The sequence below is a fragment of the Lepus europaeus genome, chromosome 2 (assembly GCF_033115175.1).
Source record: "Lepus europaeus isolate LE1 chromosome 2, mLepTim1.pri, whole genome shotgun sequence".
Classification (NCBI taxonomy): Eukaryota; Metazoa; Chordata; class Mammalia; order Lagomorpha; family Leporidae; genus Lepus; species Lepus europaeus.
The window spans coordinates 148,598,935-148,616,527 of NC_084828.1; the positions used below are offsets into that span (position 1 = coordinate 148,598,935).

The 17,593-nt window shown below is 44.2% G+C and overlaps 1 protein-coding gene across 2 annotated transcripts in view; it reads right to left on the reverse strand.

Moving 5' to 3' along the window:
• The window catches only part of ACP3 (acid phosphatase 3), a 42,340-nt gene extending 27,534 nt beyond the window's left edge, over positions 1 to 14,806 (reverse strand). For both annotated transcript variants that reach the window (XM_062179015.1, XM_062179008.1), the window contains exons 1-2: positions 14,687 to 14,806; positions 1,454 to 1,549 (exon numbers count right to left, since the gene is read on the reverse strand). In XM_062179015.1, coding sequence (XP_062034999.1) covers positions 1,454 to 1,549; positions 14,687 to 14,806 — 216 coding nt within the window. The remainder of the gene's footprint in view (positions 1 to 1,453; positions 1,550 to 14,686) is intronic.
• Positions 14,807 to 17,593: the final 2,787 nt, after the last annotated feature.

Below are 17,593 nucleotides of genomic sequence, written 5' to 3' on the forward strand. Positions count from 1 at the left end.
GCCACCACTGTCATCATGTCTCACCTACGATAGGGATGAAGTGGGAAAGGAGCAATGCCCTGAGGAGTTAAAGAAGCAGGTGCTTTGGGTCTGTGTTTTAACTTACAGCCGACTTTGAAGAAATGGGCATCTCTATATAGAACAGTTGTTTTCAATCTGTAGAGTGCACAGAAGGACCTCAACGGCTTATTAAAACACAGATGTCTAGGCTTTACTTTCAGAGTTTCTGGTTCATGGGCATAGGGTGAGGCCACAGAATTTACATTTCTGATGAAAACACAGCTGATGGTAATGTCTTGAGTCCAGGGGTGGACCAGCAGCTGACAGCTGCTGATTTGGAAAGCTCATGCCTCCTCATCATGCTGATAAGAAGTGCCTGGCCCAGTGGCAGGCACTGGCACTCTAGAACTTGGTTCTTCAACAGTGGCTCATGTACGTACAATTGGAAAAACCTGGGAGCACATTAGCCCTGCAGAACCTCAGGTCTGCTGAATTTAAATCTGCATTTTAACAAGATCCTGAAATGGTTCATTTGCACAAGGAACCACAGCAACATTGCTCTGGGAGAATCTATCTGATGGAAGGGACTCCCAGAAGAACCCATGGTCTTACTAAAAAAGCATAGTAAGGGACCTAAGTCTCTATAGAGCCATAGGTATTAAGAAGCAAACCTGAAATTTTGTGAATCTTCTCTCATCCTAAGAAGGTTGGAAGAGCTCTGACTTGGGACCCAAAAGAAAATGGCCTCAAATAGTCTTTCTAAAATTTCTCCTCCATGAAACATAGTTTAGTCAGAGCAGTGTTTCAACTCCGGTTGCATATTAAGCTGGTCAATTAAGGAGCTTCTAAAAATTCCAGTGCTCAAGTCACATTCTGCCTATTAGTTTTGGGAGAATTCCATTCTAAACGTTCTGTGACATTTTCTCAATGTATTTAAATAGTGCTTTGGTCAGGACAAGAGCAATGCACCTGGGCTTGGGGGACTCCAAAGAGAAGAGACAGCCACTCTTTATAGTGAGTGGGAATGGGGTTCCGGAAAAGCAACTATGAATGCCACTGCTCCTCAGCGTACCTTTTCTATGGGTGTCCTTTCGAAAGTAGTGTTTCCTGTGTTTAACCCCTTACAAGGGAGTCTTAATCCCAATATACCCAGTTGACAAGTGCAATCCTGGCACAAGCACTTTAAGAGTCATGTTTTTCCAACTCAGCTTATTGAATACAAAACTATGTTTTGACTTTCCATGGTTTAGCCTAAGAAACTCAGGGGCTGGATTTTAAGTTTACTTCTTGGCTCTTTTCAGCATTTCTAAGTTTCTCTATATTCTCTTGTTGCCCACGCACATCTCTTATACATATTCAAAGCCAACAAGGTAAAAAAAAATCCCAGCAGATGGTTCTATATACATTTCCCCTCAAGACTCATCAACAATTTCTAACTGTAAATCCAGCCAACCTGAGTGAGTTGGCCAAATCCTTGTGGCCATGAAGATTCCTTGATGGGGTCATTGGGAAAGGTTTCAATGGGGCTTCGATCTCCATGCCGAAATACCTGAAAGTGGAGAAGAGATGGTAGTGTTACAAATTTCAGTTGTGTTTTGCTTCTCTCTAGCATAATAATTTTCTTCTAAACAACAGCTGGTTTTCAACCTTGACTGCCCACAGAAATCATTTTGGGAGTCTTAAAAAAAATTCTGAGGACTGGGCCAGCGCCATGGCTAACTTGGCTAATCCTCCGCCTGCGGCGCCGGCACCCCAGATTCTAGTCCCTGTTGGGGCACCAGGTACTAATCCCGATTGCTCCTCTTGCAGTCCAGCTCTCTGCTATGGCCCGGGAGGGCAGAGGAGGATGGCCCAGGTGCTTGGGTCCCTACACCTGCATGGGAGACCGGGAGGAAGCACCTGGCTCCTGGCTTCGGATCGGCGCAGCACTGGCCGTAGCGGCCATTAGGGGAGTGAACCAACGGAAGGAAGACCTTTCTCTCTCTCTCTCACTGTCTATAACCCTATCTGTCAAATAAAAAAAAAAAAAAATCTGAGGACTGAGTCCCACTCCTACTGATTTTTTTTTAAATGAGTCTGGGGTGCAACTAGGACATGAGGATTTAAAAAATCTCCCTAGGGGCCGGCGCTGTGGTGCAGTGAGTTAATGCCCTGGTCTGAAGTGCCAGCATCCCATATGGGCACCAGCTCTAGTCCTGGTTGCTCCTCTTCCGATCCAGCTCTCTGCTATGGCCTGGGAAAGCAGTAGAAGATGGCCCAAGTCCTTGGGCCCCTGCATCCATGTGGAAGACCTGGAGGAGGCTCCTGGCTCCTGGCTTCGGATTGGCACAGCTCTGGCTATTGAGGCCAATTGGGGAGTGAACCATCGGATGGATGACCTCTCTCTCTCTCTCTGGCTCTCCTCTCTATGTAACTCTGACTTTCAAATAAAAATAAATAAACCTTTAAAAAAATATCTCTAGACAAATCTCAGGTAAAGGAGCGCTATTCATGACCACTAGCACTTTCGCTGGTCTCAGGTAATGTAGGAATCCAGGTGGCCAGCCTTCAGAAGGCAGCAGACACATGCATAGTGATGGGTTCGTGTACAAGGGCAGGAAGGAACAGAAAGCTTACCATGTCACTTTTATTGCAGATGGACTCTGATACTTCTAAGAGAAGGATTACTCCTTTGATTACAATTTCAGTAATAATGGCATTGAACATTTTAGCTATAATAAAAATGGTGGTTTTTAAATGCCACCTTCAATTTGTGACCATTCTGAGCCAGTGATTTATTTGTGTTTAGGACTTTGGGGAAGGAATCATGGGCATGGAGATTAGGAAAGCTAATCTGAATACTTTAAGAACATGATTCTGGATCTGTAAGCATTCAGTGCTATTTTGATTACACATTTTTCATTGGAGAGAGTAATCAGGACTTTGGAAACCTTGGTACTTTGATCCTAATATGCTTTCTGCCAAAACTATATTGTAAGCAAAAAATAAGGAAAGAATAACATACTCACATCTCTGAGTATGACATGAACTTGACATTTATATCAGTAACTTTTGTTAAAGGTTTATTTTTTTTGAAAGTCAGAGTTACAGTGAGAGAGGAAGAGAGACAGAAATCTTCCATACTCTGGTTTGCTTTTTAATTGGCTGCAATGGCCAAGGCTGAGTCAGGAGCTTTATCCATGTCTCCCACGTGGATTCAGGAGACCAAGCACTGGGGCCATCTTCTGCTGTCTCCCTAGGTGCATTAGCAGGTTCCTGGATTGGAAGTGGAGCAGCTAGTACACATACTGGCATCCTTAAGGGATGTTGGCTTTGCAGGGGTTGGCTTTACCTGCCATGCCACAACGCTGGACACTCAGCAACTTTTTTTAATACAGAGAAAGGCTGTATAACACCTTGCTTTGTCTGAGATTACCTATATCTGCCATATATACTACCTGACTAATATGTTCCTTTGAAAAGAGGGCCAAAGGAGCTACTCATTTGAAATCTTATAAAGCAGTCAACAGACTGAATAAGGATCAATCTCCAACTTCAGCTATCTGAAAAGGGATTCCAGGTAAAGTGGGATAGCAGGCTCCTACGACTTGGGGTGTATCTTCAGTATCTGAAGAAATCCAACCCTCAGTTCCCTACCCATAAGAAATGAAAACCTCAGTAGAACAGGCAGCAGAAGACAGAGGGATGACAGTGCAGTAGGTATTCAGAGATAGTTTTGGTCAGGTAAGGAACTGCTGTCGTGCATGGTTCCTCCTGGCTATAAGAATGGCTGTGTTTTCTCTCGCATACCTGCAGTTATTGTCTCTAGGGGTGACTTGGTCATGTTTAGAAATTGTCAAGTTTAACCATTCATGCCTCTCTTTCCAGAATGGAAACACTTACTGGGTTTCTTAGCACCAAGTTATTGTGCAAAATACTTTTCCAAACCTGAATAACTGAAGGTGTAATTTGGTTTCAATAGATTACAAACTTCACGTTGCTTAGTTTCCAGAGTTTCTCAACCTCAGGTTTTGACATTTGGGGCTGGATAATCCTCTGCTGTGAGGGCCCTTGTGCACATTATAGGATGCACAGCAGCAATCCTGGCCCCTTCCCACTCAATGTCAGTAGCATTTCCCAGTCCTGATAACTGAAAGAGCCAAATGTCCCCTAGAGGGCAAAATCACTCCCAGTTGAGTGCCACTGAGTTATTCAAAGAGAAGTCAGATCAGGGACATTGTGGTAAAAATAATTTACAATGCTTTTTCTCACCATATAACCACAACAATAAATCTTCTTTTGTCCTGGGAACTGTGATAATTGCTTCTCACATATTTAATCCTCTCTTCAGTTCTACAGTTACTATAATTATTTTCATTCCACACAGAGGAATATGACATTAGCTAAGTGATTTGCCCAAACTCACACAGCAGATAAGTGGTAGGGCTGGGATTGTGACCCCGGCTGTGTGTCCCCAATATCAGTCTTCCCAGATATCCAAGAGAGTGTCCCTGATGCCAGCATACCCAGGAGAGGGATATTTCTCCATATACACACTCCCAGTGTGCCAGCTAAGTCTACATGATCTGGCACCTGGGCTTCTTTATAACCATAACCTGAAGTACTTGTTTCCTCTGCAAATGGAAGAAATCTGTGTATACGTGTGTTGCATCAGAAGAAACCAAAACCTTAATAGAAAAGTAATCCCCAAAGCACAATGAATCATGTGCATCATTTAAAAAATAAAACTGATGTTATGCAACTAGTGGACAAAATGGCCTAAGGAGAAGACAAGTGCAATGAACTTGGTGGGGTGTGTTTTAACAACTAGGGGTTGGCATTGTGATACAGTAGATTACACCTCTGCCTGCAGAGTTGGCATCCCATGTGGGTGTCAGTTCAAGTCCTGTCTGTTCCACTTCCAATCCAGGTCCCTGCTAATACACCTGGGAAAGCAGCAGATGACTCAAGGACTTAGGCTGCTGTACCCACATGGGAGACTGGGAAGAAAGCTCCTGGCTCCTGGCTTCAGTGTGGCCCAGCCCAGACCATTGTGGCCATTTGGGGAGTGACTAAGCAGATGGAAGATCTCTCTGTCTCTCCTTCTATGTCTCTGCTTTTCAAATAAATACATAAATTTAAAAAAAAAAAAGAGCAGAGCACTAGACATGATCATGAGACTTGGTACTTCTCCCTCTGACCCACACAAGGCACTTGAAAAAGCTTGTGGAAAATGGAGTTCAGTTTATTTTGGTGAAATCATGTTCAGAAAATCCATGCATACTTTTTTTAATACCATGCATTTTTCTTAACTTCTGAAGACCCCTCATATTCAGAAATAATTGTACTCCCCTGTGTTCCAGTGGATTTCCAGTATCTCTGAGGCAGTGGTTCAAGCATGCTATGAAGTGTTTGGAAGGGGTGCCCACAGAAATACTCAGTAACCATCCCCTGCCTCAAGGGATTGGAGTTCAGTGTGTGTATGCACATGCATATGTGTATATGCATATATAGGTATCACCATGTGCATGTGTGTCTGAGGCTGTTTGTGTGTATGTACTTCAAGGGTGCAGATGGCTCTCCTTGGGTTACTGGAGTTTCTCAGTTCAGCTGGAGCCTTTGGAGTATGCCAGGGCACATTTTAAAATCTGTCATAGGGCAATTTTCTTAACTGCTGCTCTATCAAAGTCATTATCTCTGTTCTCAGTCCAGCAATCACACTCTATGGAATCTTTTGGAAACCTAAAAGTGCATTATTAGCAGTTAGGATTATTGGCAGTACTGGAGATAACTGCAACCCCTTTGGTTTGCACAATCCTCCATGGTCTGCAGAATCCTTTCCCCTGCTATCATCCCTTCAACCCCACCACAAGGACAGGTCGGCACTACTGCTACATCGAGTAAGTGAGGAAACTGAAGCTCCAAGAGACTGAGGAAGCCGAGCGGATCTCCGAATTCATGACTGCTAACTCACCACTTGCTAATCCCTGCCCTATTGCATTTACTTCACCCTTGAAATCACACGCAGGCCACTCTTTTTTTAAGAACCATGGCATAGTGCCCCTGTGAGGGACCCTGTTCCATCAAGTCTGCTAAGTAGATTGGCACAAGGCTTTGGATGTAGACACCCTGGTGCATAGACTTGAGGACACGTCCAGTCTTTCTACACACAACAGTGATGTGCTCTCTCCTATTTTTTCTTTCAAGATTTTATTTATTTATTTGAAAGGCAGAGCCGGGGGTGGGGGGTGGGGGAGAGAGACTCCATCCACTGGCTCACTCCCCAAATGGCTGCAATGGCTGGAGCCAGGCCAATTTGAAGCCCGGAACCAGGATCCTCCCCAAGGCCTCCCACACAGGTGCAGGGGCCCAAGGAGTTGGGCCATCCTCCATTGCCCTCCCAGGCCATAGCAGAGTGCCAGATCAGAAGTGGAGCTGCCAGGACCCGAACTGGTGCCCACTGGGATGCCTGCACTGCTAGCGGCAGCCCCACCTGCTATGCCACAGCACCTGCCCCTGTGATGTGCTCTTTTACAAAATGTCAATCAGAATAAAAGTCACTTGCTTGCTTAGGACCCACTAATGTCCTCCCATTGTATTGTATCATTTGCAGAAAATGTTAAAGAAATGCAAAAGCAGAGCTTTTTTATAATGAGACCCTGTGAGCCCACTACTGGCTGAGACAACTGTCAACTTTTGTGTAGCTGGTCTTGTTTCATGGGTACCCTCTTCACTGTCAGACACTACACCATGTTCCACTGCTCTTTACTGAAAATTAAGAGTCCTCCCAAGGGCCCACCAAACCCACCCCACCACACTGTATGACCCTTACATCCTTGCTAAACATGCCTAGCTCCACGGGCCTTCCTGCACCTCCAGCCTCAGGGCCTTTGCCTTTGAGGTTCTATCCGCTTGGAATGTCCTGCTTCTACTGCATCTCCTCGCACCCATCCACTCAGTCCATGTCTGTTCTGAGAAACGGGACCTCCACAGGAGGGCCTCCCTTGACTATCTGTCATACAGTAAATCCTGCAATCTCTGTCACATCTCATTTGCTTTATTGTTTATCACGGACATTTTCTTATTCTTTCTTAAAAACATTTTTAAAAAATCTGGGTCTTCCTCTCTCCATAAAGCCCTGGACTGCAAAATCCCTGCTGTCATGGGCCCTGGTATACTCTCAAACGGTGCCTGGAGCATAAGGAGACAGGACATTGAGATGAATGAGTCAAACTGGATTGCGTATAGTTCCTCCAGACACAGTATGGCTTCCTTTCCAGTTTCCAATTTCACAGGGGCTTTGGATTTTCACACCCATGTATCAGAAAATGAGATGATGGTGCCCCTTTTTTCTCCTTTCTTTCATTCCCTCATCTTGCCCATCCGTCTGCTTCTTGTGTATCTTTGCTATTAGAACAGAGAGCTTAGAACAAAGTTCTGAGCGTCTGGATCAGACTGGAGCCTCATAAAACAGCGCATTCTCCTTTCAGGTTTGGAATTCAAGACACATCAGAACCTTTGGGATGATTCTTGGACTCCTGATGGGACCTTGGCTCTGGACACTGGCTCTTCTCCCTGTTTTCTGAAGGAGTGCTCCGAGTCAGGATTCTCTGGATGCACAAAGGTGGCCAGGAATAAAAGTCGATTTCCTTCTCTTCTTTTAGGAATTGAGACAGAAATCCACTGGCAAAGAGAATTAAAAAGTAAAACAGTTTGGGTGGAAATGAAGACCTTTTACATGAATGGCACTTCAGAGGGAGTAAGGAAAGCTGCCTGACCATAAGAGGAATTGGTGTGAGTATTCATACTGAACTCGCCAAGGGATGGCAGGACAAGACTAACAAAACTTCGTCCAGGGCCCAGGAAGAAGAGGCCCGCAGGAAAGGGGAGTTGTACAAACTGTGCATTACATTGTGTGATCCATCAGGAAAGCTCTGGCTTTCCAGTCGCTTAGTCCTGGGCTCAAACTGCCTTATCACCACAGGATGCATTCTGTACACACGATTTATTATGTTTGCTATAATTATTTTTGATGTTGTATTATTTGGACATATAACTTAGCTACCCTATGTACAAAGGTACTACAAAATGTTTGTGAAGAGTAGAATTAAAAGATAAATTTATTTTAGTGCAAAAAATTTTTGGAACCCAAGCCTCCAGGGATTTTTGAAAATTCATGGAAAATGCATGTTGTACAAAAACTCTATGAATTTCAAAATTTTTCCACCCAAATGAACATCTTTCTATTTCAGTTTCCATGAGCTTTTTGAAGTACCCTCAAATTTAGTCCTTTCCTATGGCAATAGTTTGCAGCAAACACAGCAAATGAGTACTACCTGCTGAACAAAGGGAAACACACTCTCTCTTGCCAGAAACACCTCACTCACTCTGTTCATCTCTCTTCTGCTTCCATCTCCCTGACCAAGAGGAATACTTCATTATCCCTTTGCATTCAGGACACCTTGAAATCTCCAAGCACCCAGAGCAGCCACCTGCTGGGTTGCCAAATGCAATTTTCCTGATCAGTTCCCTACCCTGCAAGTTTTACAAGATACACGCCCATAAAACTGGGCAACAGCCTCTGTCAGCAAACCAAACTGCCCTCCTACCTGGCTCAGGACCAACACTGGCTGCACAACGGTCTCCCAACTGACGTTGAAGAACCTGCAGGACTCCAAGGGCTGCTTGGCTGCTCTTGACTCGGGGATTAGGGAGCCACAGAGAGAAGGAGAGCAATTGTAGAGCTGTTGGTGAACTGAGGCAGGAGACCTGGCTTTTGTTTTCTAGCAGAGAGTTTTAGCTGGCACGTTGTTTCATAAACTCTAGAAGTGCCACCAGAGCAGTTCCTGCTTTTAAAACATTATTCATTTACTTGAAAGAGAGAGGATGAGAGACAGCTGGGCAAGACCAAAGCCAGGAGTAGAGAACTCCATCCCTGTCTCCCCCATGAGTGGCAGGGACCAAATACTCGAGCGATTGCCTGCTGCCTTCCAGTGTACATTAGCAGGAAGCTGGAACAGGGACTCAAACCCAGGCACTCTGACATGGGATGCAGGCATACCAAGCAGCGTCTTAGCCGCTGTGTCAAATCCTGCCTCTGCCCTCCCCCACCCTCCCTGAACAGTTATATCTTGAGTCCCCAGGACCTACTACACCAGAGATAAGCACCAACTCCCTTTTTATTACTCTTACATAATACTAAGATAGTATTAATGCCTTATGGGTGATTTGGGACATTTGAAATACACAGAGAGCTTGGCACCTGGTAGGTGTTCGTTATCTAGTAGCTGCAATTATAATTCTTTAATCAAAGTAAAAAAGGTTTATAGGTCCTGAGAAGTTCAAGAACAAATTAGAGGGTGGTGTCAGTGGTCTATTTCAGCCAAGAGCTGTGGAGAAGCCCAGTGGGTCAGTGCATAAGATCTGTTTAACTTGGAGTCACTATAGTCAAGTTATATTTCTCCAGTTTTCATGGGGCCAGGGCCCCAGCACGGGGAAGAAAGCTGATCCAACTTAAGAGATGTGTAAGTGCTGCATCTTTGTGAGAATAAAGAGAAAAGTAGGAAAAAACACCAGACATTTTAATTAACTGGTTCTGTGACTGCTGTAAAACACACGCATGGGGAACTTAGGGTAGAATTTGTATGTTAATAATAGTTATGGTATTCAGGGCATTTGCCAGCCAGGCCTACAAGTATAGTCATGGTCTGCACAACCGACCACACAGCCCACCACACTCCCTTGCAACTATGTTGCCTAGCAATGTCAGAGCACCTGCATTGCCAGGAGTTACCCTCCAGTGTTCTCACAGTGGTGAGGTTGCCTAATGATGCGTTTCTCAGAGCACGGCCCCGTCATTACAGTATGCATGACTGTGCTTTCTACATAGGAACTCAATTAAGCATCACAACAAACCCAGAATGCACTATTGCTGCCATTTTACTGATAAGGAAACGCAGGCATTCCTCCTAAATCACACAGCTAGGAAGGGACTGAGCTGACATGCAAACTCAGGCCATCTGACTCTTGAACCTGTGGCATGTCACTTCCTTGATGTTTATACCTCACACTCCTTTTCAAGGGTTTCAAGACCTCTTATGTATCTTATCACCATGGCATCATTGTCTTCCCAGGATTCCAGTGAGAAAACTCAGGATCATTTTGGTTTCTCTCTCTTCTTTAATATGGATTCTACCTTTACATTTATTTTAAGAAAGCTCTTATTTAATAAATACAAATTTCATAGGTACAGCTTTAGGAATATAGCAGTTGCTTTCACATTTTTTTTAAAGCACCCTTTCTTTTCTTACTCTACTGCTTTTGGATCCAACATAGGACATCATGATGCTTTGCCTGAAGTGTGGTAGGAGCCCCTCTTCCATTCTCACCTCCAGCCACTCCCCTCCTCCAGCCAGACTTAACACACATTGTGTGTCTCCCCCAAGGCAGATTAAGTTAGAATTCACTGGTAGGGGAGACTTAAGGACACACAAGCTGAGTACTTAGTCTTGGGTTTTAAAAGAGGTGATAGCTATGTAATATTTCTTTTTTCTTTGCTCCTTCAAATTGCACACATGCCCATAATCAATTCAAAAGCTCAAGAATAGTGAAGGGGTAACCAAGTGAAAGAAGCCAGCCACAGAAGGACCACATCATTCCTCTTACATGAAGTCCTAGAGTAGTCAAGTTCAGAGACAGAAGCAGAATGGTTATTGACAGGGGCTATAGTCCAGGGAGTGGGGAGAGACTGTGAGAGAATGGGGAGCTATTGTTCAATGGATGAGGAGTTTCAGTTTTGCAAGATGCAAATATTTGGGAGGTGTTGCCCAATTATGTGAAAGCACTTAACACCATGGAACTGCACACTTAAAAATGGTTAAGATGATGTATTTTATGTTATGCACGTTTCACCACAATTAAAGAAAACAACAATTAGGTGCCATTTAGATTTTATCCAAAAGGTTGGAACGCTTCCATTTTAGATGAATGGCTCCCAGCAGCACCTTACATGTGTATCATGGTTCACATTTTCCTCTGAGTGTCATATTCTTTGATCCTAAAGACAACTCTGTGAAGTAGGAGGCATCACTGTGATCATTATCCTAAACATTAAGTTTGGGGAATTTGAAGATGGATCAAGTGACCTGTCCATGATCCCAAACCTCATCTATGATGTTGCGATTTGATTTCAGGAAAGTTCAGGGGCTGCCGCTGTGGCACATCAGGTTAAAGCCCTGGCCTGAAGCGCTGGCATACCATATGGGCGCCGGTTCTAGTCCTGGCTGCTCCTCTTCTGATCCAGCTCTCTGCTATGGCCTGGGAAAGTAGAAGAAAATGGCCCAAGTCCTTGGGCCCCTGCACCCATGTGGGAGACCCAGAGGAAGTTTCTGGCTCCTGGCTTCAGATCGGTGCAGCTCCGGCTGTTGCAGCCAACTAGGGAGTGAACCAGAGGATGGAAGACCTCTCTCTCTATCTCTACCTCTCTCTGTAACTCTTTCAAATAAATAAAATAAATCTTTTTTTAAAAAAAAAGAAAGTTCAACATTTTCCTAGGTGGGGCTTTCAACTTCTCTTCCAGAAAAGAACATTAGGGAGTTAATAACAGGATTGGACTACAAGCCTGGAGTAGGAGTGAGGAAACCCACACTTCTGTGATCATGAGGAACAGAGATGTGCAATCACAGGACAGAAATTAGCCACTCCTGTGTGCAGCTGATGAGCTTAGTTAGGATTTGGAGGGGGGTCCCATCAAGTATAGCCTATGACTTGAGTAAGAATTCTACAAGAAGTCAACCATGAAAGCACCATGAGAGCGTGCACCTTGTGACTCATCCCTTTTCTTTGTAAAACCTCAGTGGAATGAGATGGCATTGTTCTGGCTGAGATCACCTGAACTGTGGTTTTCCCCAGCTCTGAGGAGAGAGAATGCTTTGAAATGGCATTTCCCTAATTCTGGATGGAACAATATGCATGAGATTACTTCAAAAAAAGCCAAGTGGGTGTGTGTGGGACATTAGTAGGTATAGTAATGAACAAGATTCACCATAAGTGATAATTACTGAAGCTCGCTGATGGGTACAGTGGAACTCACCTACTTATTCTTATATATGATGCTAAAAATACCAATTCTTTAAGGACATTCTGGGGGAAAAGAGGTGAATCGGTGCTGGTGGATGCTATCGCCACTTTAGGGAACAAGGTCACGGACTCCTTTCCTGGAAGCCACAAATTAAAGATTCTGAAGAGCCCTGCACTTTAACATGGTTTAACCCACATTTTCTTCCCAAAGCTGACTTGACATTCCAAATCCATTTTTCCTGATGCAATATCTGTTAACAAGTCATCAAATCAGCATTTCATGGGACACACTGTGGCGAAATCTGTTTCAAAAGATTGTGTTGTGATTCTGTTTCTGGTGGGGAGGGCCAGGAGAACAGGAATCAAGGACAGTTTCCTGATCTTTCTGCCAAGAACACCTTTTCAGAAGCGGGAAGATTTATTTTTGTTGGACAAGGAAAAGCAAGGAAACTGCCTGCTGATTCAGAATGAAGCTACCACAGCAGCCCTGACAGTGGGATCTCAGATAGGTCCCATGTGAAAGATCCATGCACACAGAAGGAGCAGACCACATCCAGAGATGAAAGGCACAGCCTCTGGAATTCTCTCCACCACTCCAGGTGTTTGATCATGGCAAGCTGCTGAGCCACCTTGTGCCTCAGTTTCTTCATCTATAAAATAGGGAAAATAAGTTTTACACGCCTCCATAGAATGCTTATCAAATTTAGTAAATAAAATGTAGGATGCCCAAATATTACACAGGATATACTTATACTAAACAATTATTGTTTTTGTGAAATTCAAATTCCCTGCTCCTCTGTGTTTTATCTGGTAACTCTACCTCACACGGTGGTGATGGAATATGTGACATGATCCAGATTGAAGTCTCAGAACCATGCCTGGTATCTAGTAGGCACTCAATTCACTACTGGTCATCATCATTAATATTAGTGCCTTTCTTTATTCTGGTCCTTCTAATAATTTTCCAAAGATTTCCTTAAGTATATGATTTAATCACTTCTAGTCATATTTTCTATAATTAATATAAAGAAGACACTGATATCTTTTGGTTTAAGTCCTTAGAGTTATTCTATGAAGCTCAAGGAAGATGTATTAAGTTGATTGTCATCTATCATTAATTAGAAAAAGACATGGCAGGAAACGTAGTTAACATTAGCCTTGTATGATGTTTGTGAATTTTTACTTTCATATTGTGGTTTTCTTTAGGGAAGAATTAACTTATGACCCCTGGATGTGCATTACTCAAGGTGGAGAAGTGGAGAGGAAGCTCACACAGAGAAGTTAGCCTGGGCTGTGGGTAAGAAAGGGCAGAGTGACTCTCCTACCTGCTGGCAGCTGGGAGTTCATTACACATCTCAATGAAGATTGTACTCAACCAGCTGCCTGGTCCCAGATTTGCAGTGTACCAAGGACAGAAGAATGCAGTACAATTTCTAGACACCTGGCACTTATTTAATGCACACTGAATACAGACAAGTCTTGCTTGCATGCGTTTCTTATACAAGGTACACAATCATGTCAGCACATTAGTCTGACAGCTGGCAAACCATTTGTAAATAAACTGATGACATGTCTCTCTTGTTTTCTATCATCATTGATCCATGACCTAGTAAAAATGTACTGGACAAAGAATTATTCTTTATGGAAACACATGATTATCATATTTTCTGTAGGAAATTTAATTTTTAAGTACAAGATGATACTCTTCCTTCAAATCATAAAACAACTTAAAATTCTTATGAAAAGAATATTTACTTATTTATCAGCCCACATTCACTTCCTCAAATAAAAGGTACAGGGAAGAGAGAGAAGGAGAAAGACCATGAAACTCAAGGAGACTTAGAGGCAGAGAGAAATAGAGTGAAATACAGAAAAAAACAGAAACAGAGTCCCAGAGACAGAGGTCAAAGACTCCTAGGTACCTGGTAAACCCCACTGACTTTGTAAACCCTTTCTTCATCTGTTTTTAAATAATGCCAGTAGTGTATTTTCTTACCCTGATATCATGCATTAGCTTCCCATCCCCCTTTTCCAGAACCTGTCAAATACACCACAGGTGGGGAAAACAACTTTACTAACGTCAGCTTGCCTATAAATCAGGAAATCAACCTAAAATTCGGAGTTTTAGTTTCACTTTTATGCTTCAAAGGCTGCTATTAATGTTCCTGTTCCCTGATAAACAAACTGGAAAGGAATTACTTCATTAAGAAAACAACCGAATTTTCCTTCTTTTCTCTTTGGTTTGCAAACAAATGATCATGAAATTGAATGAAGCCAGGTTGGCTCCAGGTATGTAAACAGCACCCAGCCAGAGCTGATGTGGCAGACAAAAGAAATCTAAATTCAAGGCAGCTATAAAGTAAGTCAATAAATTAATAGCATCAGCCACGCTTAAATAAATAAATATAGGAGAGAGATAGATGGATACCAATCCTTTTGTCAGGACACGTTAGGTTTTCATTAGGAGGAACTTGTAAAACTTGATTATTCACTTTCTGAGTTTGAACAGAGCCTGGTCCACACAAGGCTAAAATGAAACCTGACACTCGGCTTTCAGACCCTGATGGTAACACAGTTTTAAGGAAAAAAAAAAAAAAAGAAAGAAAAGCAGGGAGAGAAGTCTACTCACCAGCGCCACAAACTTCAACTCCTTGGCCAGCGCACCGCGGGCTAGCCAGAAGGAAAGCAGGAGCGAGAATCCCAGGCCGGGGCTCGCTGCCCTGGCCCCTAAAAGCGGCGTGGCTTTCATGCTGGGAACAGGGTGTCCAGGTGCAGATCCGGCGGTGCTGCTTCCACTTCAAAAGCCTTAAGAGGGGAAGCTATTTAATCAAGGGGTTGAGTGGGAGGGAGGAGCCACCCTCATAAATAGTAAAATTTCCAGGAAGTTTGGGGCGGGGTTTGGCATGTTATTTTGGAGCTGGGCGTTAGATCGCCAGCTCCTTAGCTTGAGGAGGCTCAGAGGTAGGAGGGCTCTTGCTCAAGACCACAGAGCATGTTTCTTTTCCTGTTGTCAGTTCACCTGCATCTTTCCTTTAGATGGGGGGACAGGGATGATTCCACACTGGCTCTGTGGCTGTCGCTGTCTGAAAGGGATCCACCTGACTTTAAAGACTCTTAGGGAATCTTTTGGGAATCCAGAATTGTTGGGAGACCCAGAAGGAACACCATGGGCCTTTCCCGGGACAAAGGTGGCATCCTTTTCTTACACTGTCACGTAAACTACAGAGGTGTTTCGGAACTGAAGAAAACTGAGAACAGTTGAAGAAAACTAAGAACCTGTGACATCTCAACATTAGGATTAGAGTCACTTTCCAAAGATGACATAGTAAAGAAATAAATGAACCAACAACTCTCCAGTGTCAGTCATCAACTCTGGCCATAGGTTTCTGTTCTGGGTGAATCACACCCTTGCTGCTTCACTGGGGATCTCACTGGGGATGCCACAGAAGCTGTCCAGATTCATGGACCTCAGCTTTCCATTTTCCCCATCCTGTGGGGCCCATCATAGCCTGAAACAATGCAGACTCACACTGCATGTGGAGATTTTGCAAGATTTGGGGCTGAGCTGCCCGTGATGCTTTCCTCGCAGTGGCAGGAGAACAATGGGATTCCTACAGCTTGTTCCCTGCTCTGTTGCACTCCCCAGTGGCAGGAAGGTTGTGATCACCAGGTGTGGAATGTGCCCTGTGGGAGAGCTCCTGCTTCCTCTGGTATGGGGAAGTGTGAGCAAAGCCCTGATACCTGTGTGGTTAGGATTAGACATTTAAAGGGACTGTGACCTTCTTTTTGCCATCACCTTTACCTGTAAGTCCTCAATGCTCATTTATTATAGTAGGTAAGATTTTGAGGAGATGGTTGCAAGAGATAGAGAATGAAGACTGAGAAGCTGTCTGTTCCAGGATAGACATGAACTTGTCACACTGACCCTTGCTGTGTGCACCAGGCCACCTGTCTCTTTCCTTGTTTCACATTGGGTTGATGCCTGGGACTGTTTTAGCTTTAGCCTTAGACCTTCCTGACACTGACAGTGGCTCTCTAACTCGGGGTGCCAGCTGAGTGATCTCAAACAGCACATTTTTTTTTTAAAGAGTTATTAATCCATTTGAAATGGCAGAGTTACAGAGAGAGAGAAAGAGAGAGAGAGAGAGAGGTCTTTCATCCACTGGTTCACTCCCCAAATGGCTGCAATGGCCAGAGCTGCACCGATCCGAAGCCAGGAGCCAGAAACCAGGAGCTTTATCCGGGTCTCCCATGTAGGAGTAGGGGCCCAAGCACTTGGGCCATCTTCCACTGCTTTCCCAGGCCATAGCAGGCTGGATTGGAAGTGGAGCAGCTGGGACTTGAGCCGGCGCCCATATGGGATACTGGCAATGCAGGCAGTGGCTTTACCCGCTACGCCACAGCACTAGTTCCTCAAACAGCACGTTTCTTTTTTTTTTTTTTTAATTAATTTATTTATTTATTTTTGACAGGCAGAGTGGATAGTGAGAGAGAGACAGAGAGAAAGGTCTTCCTTTTGCCGTTGGTTCACCCTCCAATGGCCGCCGCGGTAGCGCGCTGATCGGATGGCAGGAGCCAGGTGCTTCTCCTGGTTTCCCATGGGGTGCAGGGCCCAAGGACTTGGGCCATCCTCCACTGCACTCCCTGGCCACAGCAGAGAGCTGGCCTGGAAGAGGGCAACCGGGACAGGATCGGTGCCCTGACCGGGACTATAACCCGGTGTGCCGGTGCCGCAAGGCGGAGGATTAGCCTAGTGAGCCGCGGCGCCGGCCTCAAACAGCACGTTTCTAAGAGCTGGGGGAATTAATTCTTCAGTGCACAAGGGGTCTTATATCCATGACAATGAATAAATATTTATGGGGGAAAAATCATGATCCTTAATAGGTCTAGAGCTATGAGAGCATTACATGTGCCTCTGATGGTGAGAGTCTGGGTTAGAGCTGAGACTGACCAATTGGTTACGGAGCTGTTGGCCAGGTAGGAAGGCTGTTTTTAATCTGTTTGGCTTCCTGTGGCCTTCACAATTGTATTAATTGGTTCTCAGTGCTGTGTGGCCTACTGGGTACTCAATAATATTGACTGACCAACTGCCAATACAAAGGCAAATTACTGCATCAGAACCTTGTCACTTGTGAGCTGCTTTGACACAAAATTTAATATAACATGGGTTTAGAATAAAAGTTCTCCCCCTCAACTCATCGTTTATTTTTAAAAGATTTATTTATCTGAAAGGCAGAGTTATATATATATGTGTGTATATATATATATATATATATATATAGAGAGAGAGAGAGAGAGAGAGGTCTTCCACCCACTGGTTCACTCCCTAAATAACAGTGGCTGGTGCTGGGCAGAAACCAAGAGCCAGGAGTCAGGAGCTTCATCCAGATCTCCTACGTAAGTTCATGGGCCCAAGCACTTAGGCCATCTGCTGCTGCTCTCTCAGGCACATCAGCAAGGAGGTGGATCAGAACTGGAGCAGCCAGGAATTGAACTGGTACTCAAATGGGATGCTGATATCGTAGGCAACAGCATA